Genomic DNA, 16,236 nt, shown 5'->3' with positions numbered 1-16,236 from the left:
ATAGGATACTCGAGTCGAACGGTTCACGTCGCGTATCAGGTAAGCGAATGCAGTCCGATGTTTTATTCACACTTTGCCACTAAACGCGCTAATTTGGGATCGGCTATTGCGGCGTCAAATAGGTAAACAATTGTCAATCATACCAATTTCCCGGCAATTGTTTATTATCTGCTCAGGTATTCTTGTAAGGTTCAATACGCAATATAATAAACGTACGTATCGTGTCACACCCACACGTCAAAAGATTTACAACGTTTCACTCACCACCAGTATAATTTTCAGAACAATACGAACGTCGCGTAGGTCATTAGGATTTGTGTTGCGTACGCTTAGTTTCGGTAAAGAGGAGTTACGAAATAATTTCTCCGAATTCTTTTGTGCGCTCGTATCTTTAAACTCGGTAATTATGTGGTAAAAAGATGAAAAAAATTAAGGTCAAAATGTTTGCAGTGATAAATATAATTATTTGTTCATCATTTTCACTTATGTTTTCAATTACTTCAAAGTGATAACATACTTGATTTATTGTTAATGTTAATCAATTCTCAATTTAACACCTTACACTTGTTCATCCAGAAAAAAATGAGCTCCTCGATGTCTCAAGACACAACTGACGATGTGCCTATATCCAAGTCACCCAATTCGTCTGGGGATATACGAGATAAGACTAAAAATTGGGTCCAATTTGATGATGAAACGCCACCAGAAACACCAGCCCGTTTAAAACCACCTGAGAAAGTAGAAAAATCAAATGAAAATAATCCTGTGGTAATGAGACCAGACACGGTAGCTGTAAATGTTGAGAAAATAGTAAACTCTGAGGAAGTGGTTGAAAGTGCACAAAAGAAGTCAAACGATGAGTACAGTGGTGCAGTAATAGCCACTGAATCAGTTCATATTAATTTAGATAGATCTGGTCTGAACAGATCTATATCTTCAGAAGGACCTGACCTAAATTTACCATCCGATGTTAGAGTGTCGGATCCAAAAAGTGCTTCTTTGAAAACAATTGACCTTCGAGATACTTCGAATGGGAGACCAAGTACTAATAACGTTGTTAACACCCCAATTGGTAACATTAGGCAGGGCTTTGCCAATGGGGACACAATTGTCACACTTTTACCAGTCAACACAAGATGGCCTTGGATTACGCCCGCCAAATTTCGACCAGAGTTGGTACCAGAAGAATTAATGGCTCAGGGTTTGACGGTAAGTTGGACTTATCACTATAACATATTAGGTACTTGGGGTAATAGGCATCGATGCATTACTTATCAATTATTGAAGTACAAAATCGTTATTCAAAACTTATTGATTGAATATTTCATTTTTCAGCTTACAGTAGAAGATTACGTGTATATAATGGGAGTACTTGTAAACGACGTTCGATTCAACATGTACAACATATGCTACAAACGTATTCTCGTTTTATGGATATTCACTGCCTTTGTAGTATTACTGGGATTGTTATTCTCAGGAGTAACAGGATTAACCTTGTTCGGTCTTGGTGTTATGTGGCTAGTCTTGAATGCAGCTGCAATATTTTTGTGCATGTTTGTTAAGATAAAGTTGAACCATAATCTAGAAAAATGTATGGCTCAAGTAAACCGGCATTTATTGCGACACAAGATATTACTGGGATTAGATGACCGTGGCAAAATATCATGCCATAAAGTCAACTTGTGTTTTATTTATTTTGACACCACCGATTGCATTGTAAGTATGAAAACAAAAACATGATTGCTATTGTAACCATTTCACAGAGCATTGCCAGACAAAAGAACATATAAAACAAGTATAAAATAAGGAGAGATTGGATTTAAGACAAAAAACGGAAATCTTATTTTTGGTAAAAGTTTTAATTCATAGTTTTTCGGAAAAACACGTTGAGAAAAACTCCCGTGTCAATTCAGGACTTGTCAGCGAGTCCTTTGAGTGCTGATTCTAGCGTATTTTACTACTTTTTCAGAAAAAATTGCAAGAAGTAATTGAGAGGGAGGAGCGAGAAGGAAGAGTCATAGGAGGCGATGAGGCAGCTGAATCAAAACGTAGACAGGACCTGCAACAAAGAATGGATATTGATGACAGCGATATTGTTATACAGGGTAGTACAACTACAAGAGTATCGCGTAAGCAGGTCAGTATAAATTCAATAATTTCTGCGATGTTTCAAACAGTATGTTGACTGATATTCGTTGTTTGACAATTTATAATAGTAAATTAAATTTGGCTTAAAATCCCTTCCACAAATACTAGCATTGAGCATTAATCCGAAATAACAATAAAACAGGTGATATCTTTGATAGTCAAACATAAAAAAATAAACGTATGTTTTCAAAGTCAAATTTTTTAATCTACTGAAATCCAAACAAATTATATTAAGTTTTATGGGTTCCAATTCTTGTTAAAAGTGTTGTAAAGACTTTCTCATCTAGAACTGTGGGATTTGTACTATTGCCATATATTTTATTTCAATTGTAACATTTTATGAAGTGAGTCAAAAAAACAGGAAAGCAACTGTGTTATACTTCAAATAAAGCTGAAATAAAATACAAAACAAAAATTGTTGAAATATTTAGAAAAATTATGCCACATCACATATTATTTGACTGTAGAAAATATACCATACTTTTCTAAATAATAGCTCTAAGACGAATAAAAAAACAATTTGGTAAGATGTCGTTTATGACACTATTCGTTTTGTATCCAATTAAAACTATATTACAGTTCTTCCTAACCTCTGACCCACTTTGTAGTATTATAATGTACATTTTATCAATACACTATCACACGTACCATATTATTTACACCCCAGTTATTTTACTTAAAATGATGTATTAGGGAAAGGGTGAACTAGTACTTTGTCGGTACGTACAACGATGGGCTAAGGACTACTTGCGACGACGTTTGGATTGGACAGTTGACGAGGAGGGGGGTAACCCTTCATGTCCGCGTCATTCCGCATCTTCTTTATGTCCTTGTCAATATATTGAGGAATGGTTAAGAAATAAGCCTCGTATTCAGGGTAGAGATTTCTGCCCCGTATGGAGTGGATTTCTGAGGGATAGGGGGATTTAGCAATTGATCAAAATATACTTGATGCGTTATAGTTCTTCCTCTAGAGCTCGATGTGAACATTGCTGTTCTCATGGACAGATTGTTTTTGTAATTTTAATCAAAAGGAATTAGTAATTGTTCAATTGATTTATTTTCCGTTCTGAAGTCTTTCAAATGTTAGCTTCTACCTCAAAATTTATGTGCTGAAATGGTTTAATTGACAACAGTTTATCAGATTTTTGTGATATGACGTGCCAAAATATGTTTACCTTTATTGTGGTCTGTATTATAAGTTGACTGGAACGGATTGTCCATCTCGAAGATCTGCCTTTTATATAAACTTGAAATCGTTCAATGCTATTTAAGAAACAAGTTATAGAACTCACAACACCGGAGGAAAGAATATTTACATACGAGGCCACAGATTATGGTAAAAATGTTGAGTGGATCCCAGGTTGAAATGGATCGGAATGAGATATGCAATACTGTGTAGATTATTCTCACTCTAAGTAAGACGTGGCGGCAAGAGAGTACTTGTTAAAACTTGGATTTGCAGCTTGAATAAAAAAAATACATTCCAATACTGTTGGATTTTCAAAATGTATAAATATTACGTCATACTAATTTAATTTCATAGATCTATTTCCGACTTTCATCATATTTTATTCTTTACATCACATAAAAAAATTAATTGTTTGACAATAGCCAGGATACAGCTGTATTATTATCATATGTATCACATATCTCATTACTCAACGAGCATATATTGAAATAATCACGTCAAGTTGTCTCAATTTTTAATTACGTTTAATATTTTTTTCATCTTCTGTGAGAAAATATCTGGCAATGTTAGTCAATATTTGTACCAGTGTAAAATGCATAACGTCATTGAATTTCAAGCATCTATATGTGAAGTGGTATTATTACATGTAGTATTATTCGGTTATGCCATTATAATTATATTTTCATGTTTTCAATGTCAATGACGAATTTTGTAAAAACGTAGGCAGCCACACATTTTTTCATATAAATTCATACGCGAAACAGCTTTGTAGTATACAGTAAAAAATGTTGTGAGTTTGTAATATATGCATCAGTCTTTAACTAAATTATGCATTTCTCAACCGTTTAGTGTTACAAATTGTTTATTTGAATTGCATGCATTACATGCTACATTCCTATTCTTGAAGTTTATTCAACTCCTTAAACGAAAATTTGTCTGGCATTTTAAGAATCTTCTTGAATACATTATATAAGTTAATTGATTTTCTCTACCTGAGGATCAAAATTTGTTGACAACGCGTGTTTCGTATTCTAAATTTAGCATTATTGCCAATAATGTTGATGTACTGTGCAAATTATATAGATATAATCGTATAATGCCGAATAATTATTATTAGTGCTTTATTTTTTCAACAACTGCTGACTGCTTATTCATTTACTCAATCTGACTTTTTTTTTCTTTGGAGCTTGTAATAAGTCACGATTAGCAAACAGATTCTGCAGTTTTGATAACAGTGAAAACATAGAAAAACGCATTTTACCAATACTGGAAAGCTGCATGGCCATTTTGTATGTTGATTGGGTGTTTTGACTAAATTCTTAACCACGAAACTAATCATGTATGTTTGTATCACCTATTTTCTAAAAATTCAGCTATGCACAAACTTACAGTTATTAACATTTATTACCTAAACGTAAATAGCAGGTATTGAACGGTGCTGGTCTGTGTTGGTAGGAGCGGGCGGAGTTGCTGCTGCTGAGATATGCGTCCAGATGGGCGCGACACTTTGCAAGGCGCAGACTTGACCTGGTTATAGATTCCCAGGAGCGAAATAGAACTGTTGTGGGGACATCAGTCGCACCACGACATTGCGTCTCCGCCCGCTGCCCCTGCCAGTATATAGAAGATCACCTCAAATATAAACCCAAAGGCAAGTTGACCATGCGTCAATTCTTTTCTATTCCAAATTATGGCTTCAAATGATAGGGGCACTATATGATCTGTGGAAATTCCAAACGTACCTTTATTTTTCCAAATTGCATGCTAAAACACAGATGCGTGTTAAAAATGTCCTAGTTTTGTTGGACGGTTGATCAATATTAACTTTATAACTAAATGAAACAATAATTGTAAACAGATTTAAAGAATGATAAGAAAACACTTTATCTAAAAACGTTATTTCTGGCATTATAAGATGTTTCTGTTAGCTGTGTGACGTAATGGTTATCTTTCTGACCCACATTTACTCATCAAATGTAACATGAAACCTTGCACTATGATACATAGCCATATAAAATACTGGTACCTAATGGGATGAAGGAATTTTTTTTTGAAATTATTGAATCTGAACAGTTCCTATTTAATATTTCATTATGGCTATAAATTTTTCAAATATCCAAGGATTACTCAATATTGAATATATACTTTGCACTAGAAAACACTTTGGTATATTTATCACAAACTAGCATTATATGTTGCATATTTTTATTGTTACTTCATTCATTTTTTATTTTCACACATTACAGTGATCAAAACTGTACTCACTGCTATTTAGTCACGTTGTAAATAATCCATCGTACTTTGGTTGGGGTTTGACAGATAACATACTTCAATGAAATATTGCAATAATGAGGCAAATCAAAGGCTAACGTTAAAAATTTCAAAAACATATTCTAGTTCACATAAAAATATGTAGTAAATTTTTTGGTAATGGTGAGATTTAAAAATTCATGAAAAGTGAATAAAATTGCTTCATTGTTACATAATGCCGTTCTCTATTCTATGTGGATTATACTAGTTTAAATGGTATATAATTAATTGTCTTGTTTGAGCAATTTGATAAATGATTCTTATTAGTGACCAAGATATTTTATTTGTGGTTTTTTTAATTTTTTGGTAACTCGATACACTGCGCTTTACCAATAGTGCTGCTTCTCCCACCTGGGGCTAAATTCTATGGCTCTTTCCATAGTGTCGTACACTAGATGTGCACGCTATTGCTTTCCTCTGAAAGAAATTCTCTTACACACCCAACACTGGCACTGTTGAAAGAGTGAACTGTACTATTACAGAAATATTGAAAGAACTAATGAATTCCAGGTATTGCTCAATCAAAATATGTATATATAGCAGCTATTTTAAACATGCTTTTTGGTGGTAGATCTATTGTATTTTAAAAGACTGACTTTGCGATCTAATTGATCTATGTATTCATGGACAAAAATCTCATGTTCACAATACTTCATAAATATTGGTGCTAGAAAATCGGATAGACGATATTGTATGTATTATAGCAGTATTCGGATTTACTTATTTACTTATGAAAGGAAAGCAATGTGTATAATTTAAGTTTTAACACATTCAACTCATCTTTGCAATGAGTATGATGTGAAATATAATCGTACTATACTACAAACTGATCAAATGGCAGTAAAGAAGCAAATTTCAATTCATCTGTCTTTTATAGACAATAATTATTATAATATTTATACATTAAGAATTTGAAGTTCATTACCTTGATTGATTGTTGCAAAGTATTCTTGGGAATTATTAAATTTGTATCTATCATTTTTACTGTACAACTTGATATATGTGTTTTGTCACACATGCATGAAAAGTGGGGCTTTGCATAGCAGTTTAGCAGGAAGAAAGTAGCCAATTTCCTCTTAGTGTTGTAAAGATAGGTTCGCCCAAGCGCAATCCACAACTGCTTCACTTTCGTCCCTATGGAGAAAAAATTGGCCATTCGTACCCGCAATACTGCCAAGCAAAGCCCTACCACTTTTCATTTACTTATTATAAAAACTATTCTGTGTGACTCGAGCCAAAAATTGGCGATTGCAACTCGTGTGGTTGCTGCCCTCACTTTGCTCAGGTGAAAACTTCACACTTGTCGCAATCATCAACTTCTGTCCCTTGATACATACTATACTATTTTTCTCTGGAAAATTAACAAATATTCTTTGCAATTTATGCATTTCAGTAACATCTAATCATTAATCACGAAGAGTAAAAGTTATCTACAGTTTACGAATTCTTCAACTTTCTTATTTTTTTGTAAACACGGTTATTCTGCAGCACTATTGTATTTTTTTCGTATACATATGGTGAACATATTGCACTTCAATTTTCCGTCCCTATTGAGTTTGGTTAGCTAATTTTAGCATTTCCAATGAAGTATGATTAACACGCTTAGATTATAGTCCCATAGGACTTTGTTACACGAATCACTCGGATTATATTGAATTTATAAATTCTAAGGTAAAAAAAACAAATGCAAAGCATTTGATATATATATAATTATTAAAGTAACAAATTATATATTTTTATGTACACATATTATGCATCCTTGTTATGACCTGTATTAAATACTTATTATACAATTTTATTTCCGTTTTTTTCTCATTTCTTTCCTCGTGTACATCGACATCATTTTCAACCTACTTACTTCATTATCAAATTTCTGTTCATTTCTATATTTTTCTGTTTATGCAATTATCATTTGTCTGCTTTTACTATCTATTCTTAGGCAAGGGCACAGTTCAAAACGATTGTATGCATAAGTTATTAATGGAAAGTAGACAGCGGAAAGGAGTGAATGTTTATTACCAGTCGAGCAATTAGTACAGTAAGACAGGGATATCGGACACAGGTAAAAGATCTGTGTTCATAGCACGCATTTTAATTGACTTGCACTGCTTACTATTTTTTAAACTGCTGATCAACCGGAATTACACTGAACAAACGATAATAATTGAAAAAAAACTTCAGTTTTTAGAGGAAATCTGCACATTTTTTAACAATTGGTTGGGCTACCGTTAGAAAGTTGTGACTAATAACAACATAACAATTTCACGCAGCTGGACAAAAAACATTACAGGTGGCAGTTTTATCGGATCCTCATGCACATTAACTGCATACAACTTGTTCACAATTACTACCTTGTAAGTATTATAAATGGGAATATAATAAACATATATTAAGCAATTAATTGTAATGTAAATTGGCTTTGGTGATATCGCAAATGACTAGAATAAGTTTTCACGAAGTTAATTTGACTTATCTTTCCACTAACAGAATCATATAACTACTGACATCTTAACATTAACTTTAAATACAATAAGAAGGCGCTTGCAATGAGCCTCTCTAATTCATCTCACTAATAGGTTTGCACCTTTGGCCAAACACAAACACTACACAGGGCATCTGGATATGTTTCTACCAATTTACTGTATGTTATTGCACCCTAGACTGTATCAAATCAATTTGTTTAATGGTGTAATATAACTCATTCTTCCAATTTTACAGGATATCCACCTGGTTTCACTTGGTGCGCTTATCTTAGTGATCCTGCTGTTAGAGTCAACACAATACCAGACTTAAACTACCACTAGCAATAATTGTCTTACAATTAAAACTTGATGCACAAAATACGTGCAACTTATTTTTTCACTCAACTCAATTTCTTGTAAAATTCAACTAATGAATATCGAGTGCTTGACAACTTATTTTACAAACTTATTTCACGTTCTGATGAATCGATTCATTATTTATCATAGAATTATTATACAGTATGACAACTTCGTAAAGGCACCTGAGTTCAAGTAAAACATGAATAATATTCTCTTGGAACAATATCGTGCCTTTGATACAAAGTTTGGGTAAAAATAAATAATTTGTGATGGGTCGTTAATGTATCGATATATACGGTCTGACTGAAAAGTGCCTATTTATTATTTCGCTAAAAATTATGCTCGCATTCTCAAGTTCAGATTTATTGCTTTATAATTCTCCAATGTGTAAGGTCTTCGGATTTGAATCTCAAGATACCTCAAACGTATAAAGATATATAATATTGCAACTACTGTATAAATATTTCTTGATCAAAGGACCCATTTTTGAAATGTACTAATCACGATCTCCGTCCTAATTTTGCTAACAAATGTGCTCTCAAGCGGTATTTTAATATTCCATGAATAACTAATCTGTACAAGCATTAATCTGTGGAATCAAACTTTTATCCATGTTTCCAAGTTTTCCACGTAAGTTTCAAGATTCATGAATGGTACTTTTCAAAAGAGGCTTTAAATTTGTTAAGCACCTTGTCTTCCGCACAACTTGACAACAAGATGCAGATTCAATTACACTTTGATTACCTCGTTGTACGATACTCAAAGTCGAATACTCGTAATGTATTCAGACATTTTTCTCTCTTTTTTGCGGGTCAACTAAAATAAGTAAGCAGACACTTACGCATACTGTATCATAGTTTTGAGCTTCAATAGTTTTCCTAAATTTACATTGTTACTTTCTAAGAAAAGAGAAAACCAGCACCGATTAATTTAAAAGACATTATTGCAAATGAGGAATTAGAAGTTTTCAGTGTAAACTTGTTCTACTGTGTGACTGGAATTAACATGGTAATATGCGTTGAAGATGTAATCTTTGTAGGTAGAGATGCTAATTGATAATGATGTTAGCACATTGTTCAGTAAGGATCTTTACAGTCTACCAATTATTTGTCATTTTTATTCTCCTAATTCTCAATAAATTCACAGGAGCAGTCATTTGTTAGTTTGAAATAATGTGCCTTTGAAGAATGTAATTATTGCAGATGAAATTAGTGATGTAGCATAAAATATTTTTAAAGTAAAACTGTGCCTTTTACACAGGGTGACTAAACCTTTCTAAATTTCATGGTAGTGCAAATTTGTAGCTATGAACGATGACTTGGAAACATTTATGTGAATTTGATAAAATATTTACACAGGACAAATATGTAGTCTTGTTGTGTGCTGCAGGAATATTTTGACTTTTTATATACTACTACTTGTAGACACCCAAAATCTGTAGGCAAAACTTTTAATTTCTTTTTTTTAGGTAGACTTTAATAGCAGTTTTTAAATTACGTTGCAAAACTGCACATTACGCACATTATATATGAAATATCTCAAACGAATATTACAATTTAGAATCTCAAGACTATATTTACTGTTTCTTAATACCTATATGAGTATCTCGATGTTGAACGTCCATATAATTTAAGGTAAAGGGGCTAGATGGGCTTTTTTTAACAAACTTAATAGTGGTGAAATTAAGAAAAAAGTATGTTTAAAAGCGAAAAGTTTTGTGTTTGAATTTCCGTACTTTGAATTTGATGTCCAATTTTTTTATCTGTGAAATTAATTCCGAATCATAATTTATAAAGGGACTATTAGGAGATTCCCATACAAAATAACTGTCCAATTTTAGTGGATTTTTTCATATATTATAGTGCAGAAGTTTTCACCATAACTAAATTTAGAATGCGTTTAGTGTTCTCATATCCCTGAGTAAGTGTATTTAAAATAAGTAAGCAACATCGAGTTAAACATATCATCATATGTACTTTAAAATGAAATATGTTTATCATTACATTGTATTAGAATAAATTAGGATTTATAGTACATAAAACAATTTACAAGTATATTACTTTTGAGCTGGATATTGAAAATTATATTTGTTGATTATAATTATGCATATTGTGATTACACGTTATAAACAAATATCATTATTACTGTTTAACAAGGGCATCTTGTGCTTGTTTCCTTATACCCTCAGCCATCGTTTTCATCTCTACATTGGCACTTTGCAACGACTCATTTTCTATCGATAGTGTGTCACTTAACTTCTTCAAAGTTTTTTTAACATTTAAATATATTTTCAACCTTGTATACACGGATTCCGCATCATTTGTATTCATCGGATAATGCAAGTTCTCACCCCCAGATTCCTCTATAAATAACACAAAGGTTAAAGATACAAATGTTCTTAACTTTCTTTACTGAATTATATCGACTTTAAATAAATGAAATATTAGATTAGACATGAGAAGATATAATTAGGAAACAAGTAAATTATTATTATTGATACTTAAATCTACGTACCCCTGTTATTGAATCTGAAAACCACATCATCTTTATTTGCATTTAGAATATCTTCCAATACCTGTTCAGGTGATGGGGGATGAGGCCTCGGCGGTAAATTATTTTTTTTATTTCCAAACATATTCAGCTATCTCTTTTTTTCGTTTCTCATCAATTAATTTTCTTCACATTTTTTTAACAACACTGGTCAATCAATTTTTAGGTTAATTGTAATCCCTTAGAAGTTCGTAGTTTGAAAATTTTCAACAAACTTTTTATCCAAGTACCTCAAAGGAGCTTTTTTAACAAAATGGGTAAAATTATTTTGAGTAAGATAAATTCAAAAGGAAGAATAAGGACTTCGTGGTCTAGATTTTCACGAGCATTTTTGCACCTTGGAGCATATACTATGGAGGAAGCCTGGTATACCCTTTCGTGTAAGTGGAAAGCGGCACAGAGAGCGGAATAGTAAGCAGAGTACCCTTCTCTGTCTCGCACGCTCGCGACTGGTTGCCGTAGAAAGAGAGAAATACTCGTCGGGGACTCTTTATCCGCCGCCAGGCTTCCTCCACGATATGTGCTCTCAGATTTGCACTCAGGTCTATGACTCAAGCACGCCAGGTAGCGCTTTTCTGCTTTGTCAGCATTCCTATTGGTCAAAACTACTGTGGCCAAGAGCTAGGCAGTAAAATACTGCTGCAGTATTTTGTTGCCCGTAAAAATCTAACCTAACGCGGGAGGTGTCAAAAAAAAGGGGGTTCGCTGACCTCAGGACGTAAATAAAGACGATAGATAATAACAAAAACAAATATCAAATGATGTTACTTTCGAGGTCAATATTTACTTAAGATTTTTTCATGATGAAAGTCTATTTCTATGAAATTGTGTGTTAACCATCACCGTTATGAGTCCAAGGCGAAAAACTCAGAGAAGGTTAAGAATTCCGAGTATTCAAAAAACCTACAACAATCGGCGTACTTCACTGAATGTGAACTTAAGCTACGTTTCAGACCCAAGTTTATCGCCTAACGATAATAGAGTGAATTTAGACAATGTGAATAAAACTATCGTTGCGAACAGCCCACCGAGGATCGAAGCTACCCCAAGAAGATCGCTTACCAGAAACCACACGTTGAAGAGATCCAGCTCCAAGCTACGGTTTATAAATGAAAGTCACAACCATAATAATGAGTCCACGGAAGGAGCTGCTGGTGAAAATGTTGAAAGTAAAATTACTAATGAATGTAGCAGATTGTCACATAAAGCAAAGATATATGGAATCAGACCTTCCTTCGTCAGGCTAACAAGCACACCTGTAACAGGTAGACATGGAATGGGGCTCTATTCTAATAATATGCAAGAAATGTTCTCGCCTTCGGAAAATGCCAGGCACTCCAATGCTCTGGAACCAGTTCGCTTTCCCCTTCAAGTAAGACCCATGTCTTGTGGAAAGGTCTGGCAACAGATTTATTTTCTGCACTTAAACAAAAAATACTTTGTATTCACGAATTGAACAAAAATTATAATTTGACGAAGAAAATTTAATTTAATTCAAACGAAAGTATCATAAGTTTTATTTTGAACTTTCAGGGTGAAATTTTGTCCTCTTCTGCGACCATAGTTATGGAGACTTCAATGGACATCACCACTGTCCAAGGGAAATCAATTTTGGATTCCGAGCAACCGAAATCTGATATCACACCAAACTCACATCGTGATACAAACAAAAGTGACAGTTCCTCGTTTTTCATTCCAGATACAGATCCATTAACATGTATAGAAAAGAGAGTAGATACCACAGTAATTTTAGACTCTGAAGAACAAGATGTCAGTATCAATACAATACGCACCTCACTGAATGTCAATACATCGCTAGATTCTAGGTTCAGCTCAGTGCCAAATTCAAGCCTTTATGACCCCATAAACATCAGTAAAAATCAATCTGTGATTCATGATCAAAGAAATGGCACTAATGCTACCTCGCCATCTTCGCAGGACAGTGATCCTACAAGTTCTTTAATAATTACTACTGCGTTAATTGAACATGACAATTTGTCAAATGACTATAATTATCAACAAATAGCTAACGAAGAGACTGTTATCAATTTGGAATCTCCAAGAGAAATTAATCTTCCATACAACCCATCTTTGTATAAAAGAATACCACAAAATGATAAATATTGCAATGACCAAAACCATGCTACTCCTGTAAAACTAAGTAAAATAACCAGAGCGACAAATACTCCTACGACAAACGATAAGGAAAATACAACTTGGAGCAGAAAACCAATTCGTAATATGCAAACAGACCTGTTGAATTCAGATGCTATGAATGACAGCAGGTCGTCGGATACTTTGTAAGTTACTTTCATGTAAATTCTATTTTGTAACATTCAATTTAGATTTGGAATCCATGACACGTTATTTTTTTTAGCAACTGGGATAATGGAGTAAATCATTTACGTAATTTTATGTTACTGTTACAGATCATTGGAGAATGGAAACCATAGTAGCCTTCACCCAAAAGTTAACCAACCCAATGCAATTCGTGACTTGTCCAAAAAAGCAGTTGCGAAAGGAAAAAAGAAATTATTGAGATTAAATATGTCTGAAATGGTAGACTTGTCGCCAGTGTCAACTCAAACACTACCAGAAATTCCGTTGGTTTGTAACAGACGGGTCAAAATACGTAATAAAACGGCTAAAAAAATCCCCAAAACTAAGGGTCTTAGTAAGAAACCGATAGCTTCATCTGACAACGATACTGAAGAAATTGAGCCAATACCAGAGAAAGGAAAAAGGATCAGAAAACTAAAGGCAAAAAAAATCGTGATTAATAAGATGGCAGATATTGATCTATGGAAACGAATGAATGAAAATTCTCATACTATTAATGAAAGCTGCGACAGTATCAGCTCAGCCATAGGAAGGACATCTCTAGACGATTTTCAACCAAAAAACCAGCTTACTCAAAACACAAGTAGCAAGCAAAGACCAAAAATAATAATAGTAGCGACTGGATTATCGATAGAGTAAGTATTTTATTGCTTTTTTTTTTCTAGCTTTTTCGTAACAATTTTTCATGGCTCTGGTGTTTTGAACATAAACCATCATTGTAAGGTCGGCTTTGGATCAACCTTATTCTTACATGATGCTTTGTAGGCAAAAATTATTGGTAAAAAATACCGTTACAACTCTGGGTTCAGCCAAACTACAAAAAATTGTGACCCGCCATACTACACATGTCATTAGCAATGGCACACGTACTGTAAACTTGCTGCGTGGACTACTCAGAGGTTGTTGGCTAGTGAGTTATGAGTGGATCTCAAAGGTACGCGAGGCTAAGGAATGGGTGAATGCAGAAAAATACGAGATCGTCAATTTTTCTAAAGCCGTACAAGTGAGTTTCAGAGAATCAAATAAGTTTATACCCAAAAGTTTCCTGTTGGCAGTTTGCATATATATTCGTTTTTGCAGGAGAACCGCAAGGAAAAGCAACTATTTCGAACAGCATATGTGTCGGAAATATTTCTCACATGCGGGTTGATACATATTAAAAATAAGACGTCTACTCCAGCTTCAATTTTAGAAGAACTGGTTTGCATGGCAAGTGGTCGAATTACCAGGAAACCGGAAGAAGCTAAGATAATTGTAGGCCGTGGAGGTCTAAAAGAAGTTTGGATTTTAGACTCAATAACACATGGAGAAATTCAACCTTTAGAACTTTATTCAAAGAAACGGAAACCGCAATGATTTAGTTCCGAAGTATATAGGATAACTTAGGACTATCACCCCATAAGCTACCAATATAGTCCTCGTGCAAAATTTGCGACTGAACCATGTTTTACTTTCAATCAAAAAATTTGTCGTCTGCAAATTACAGCCATTTGAAATTGACTAATTACAGAGCAACACCTGATGGCTCAGGACAACTGCCGAGTGCACGAGGATTAAGTGCGATCCACCAGCTCTGATCTAAACCATCAGATGCTACCAGATTTGGTTAATTTCAAACAGCTATAATTCGCGAATGACAAATTTTGTGTCGGAAATAAAAAATATTTTAGTCTCAAATTATCATGAAGAATATTGGTATTCTATGGGGCGATAGTCCTGAGTCACTTTCTATACCCATGCTTGCAAGCAGAACTTCTTGCAAATATAAATTTGATCGCATAAACTTCTAAAATTGACCGATATATAATTAAGGGTAGTACAATCCGCAGGGAAGAATCAGTGAAGAAATATAGATTTATGTACCTTATACCCATATATATTATTGTAAAATATTTACTTCTAAACGAGTGAGTTAAATTGTCATGTAAAATACCTGGAATCATTTTTGTTCCCTCAACATTATTGTACATTTGTATATTTAATATAGTTAATATTTATATATTTATTTATATAGTTATTTAAATACTCTAGATGAAAGTTACGATTCTGAATGAATTTAGCAGGTGCAGTTTATTAAGAAACCATGCAATTAGACTTTATAAAGGATCAGCAATAATATTTATCGGTTTGCAAGTGTGTATGTACAATAGGTAATAACTTAGAAAAAATTACTCCCTTTTTGATAAATATTTATTAAATTCAACAATCTTCTGTACTGTTATACCCGTTTTCGGAGTGAAAGAATGTAAATAAATTAAAAATTATAAAAATACTAACTTGTCAGATTCACACCTCAATTATTGAGTTCCCTAGCGGTGCGGTCCATAGATGAATAGAAATCGTAGGCGAAATTGACGACAGTACCAAATCAGCCGTATTTCTCCCAATGATCTCTACTGTGTGTAGTAGAGTACACAGCAGACGTCACTGATTTGCCCCAACTGACCGGCAGCTTCCACTGAACGCACCGAACTGAGGTGGTCGGGTTTCAGCCGAAGGTGTCGCTCGGAGGTGAAGTGCTATTTTTTCTACTAGCTATTGCGCATGCGTGGGACAGTCTACACAAAAATGTGATATAAGTGATTGAAGTAAAAGCAAGTGTATAAACTTTTTGAAAGACTGTACCAGTGCGAGAGAGACAGCACTTCCACTTGATTATAGCGTTTAGCTTTTATTATAGTTCAATGACCAATACTCTGCCGTATTTAACATCACGCATGCAGAAGATGTTTGTAATTTGTGCAGTTTCAAGAGTTTCGACCATTTCAATTACTGATTTCCATAGAAGCGTTCTGTATCATTTAAGTCATGGAGACTAGAGTAAAAAAGAAGTCCGAACGCATATGGCGGAATCGTCGAAAAGTGGTTCGTGAA

General features: G+C 33.8%; 2 protein-coding genes and 1 long non-coding RNA gene across 6 annotated transcripts; 2 read left to right on the top strand and 1 right to left on the bottom strand.

The window, feature by feature from the left end:
• Positions 1-443: 443 nt before the first annotated feature.
• LOC124176134 lies at positions 444-11,595 on the bottom strand. Its single transcript, XR_006869310.1, has 3 exons — positions 10,987-11,595; positions 4,749-10,834; positions 444-730 (listed from the first exon to the last, which is right to left on the bottom strand). It is a non-coding gene; the product is annotated as an uncharacterized LOC124176134 (long non-coding RNA).
• LOC124176131 (transmembrane protein 268) lies at positions 583-8,656 on the top strand. Of its 4 annotated transcripts, XM_046557001.1 has the most exons (6): positions 583-1,209; positions 1,336-1,716; positions 1,970-2,137; positions 4,796-4,991; positions 7,921-8,004; positions 8,369-8,656. In XM_046557001.1, exons 1-5 carry the CDS (start codon positions 583-585, stop codon positions 7,971-7,973), a joined length of 1,425 nt encoding a protein of 474 aa, XP_046412957.1. In that variant the 3' UTR covers positions 7,974-8,004; positions 8,369-8,656. The 4 variants fall into 4 exon arrangements, with proteins under 4 accessions (XP_046412957.1, XP_046412955.1, XP_046412956.1 ...); XM_046556999.1 differs by lacking the exon at positions 7,921-8,004; XM_046557000.1 differs by having other exon boundaries at positions 7,921-8,656.
• A 31-nt stretch (positions 11,596-11,626) lies between the features above and the next one.
• LOC124176129 (putative uncharacterized protein DDB_G0291812) lies at positions 11,627-14,812 on the top strand. The gene is made up of 5 exons (XM_046556996.1): positions 11,627-12,394; positions 12,556-13,322; positions 13,452-13,997; positions 14,128-14,365; positions 14,443-14,812. The coding sequence occupies exons 1-5, from the start codon at positions 11,870-11,872 to the stop codon at positions 14,716-14,718; spliced, it is 2,352 nt and encodes a 783-aa protein (XP_046412952.1). The 5' UTR covers positions 11,627-11,869; the 3' UTR covers positions 14,719-14,812.
• The last annotated feature ends 1,424 nt before the right edge of the window (positions 14,813-16,236 follow it).

This window comes from Neodiprion fabricii, chromosome 2 (genome assembly GCF_021155785.1).
Source record: "Neodiprion fabricii isolate iyNeoFabr1 chromosome 2, iyNeoFabr1.1, whole genome shotgun sequence".
NCBI lineage: Eukaryota > Metazoa > Arthropoda > Insecta > Hymenoptera > Diprionidae > Neodiprion > Neodiprion fabricii.
This window is presented reverse-complemented; position numbering and strand designations above follow the sequence as displayed.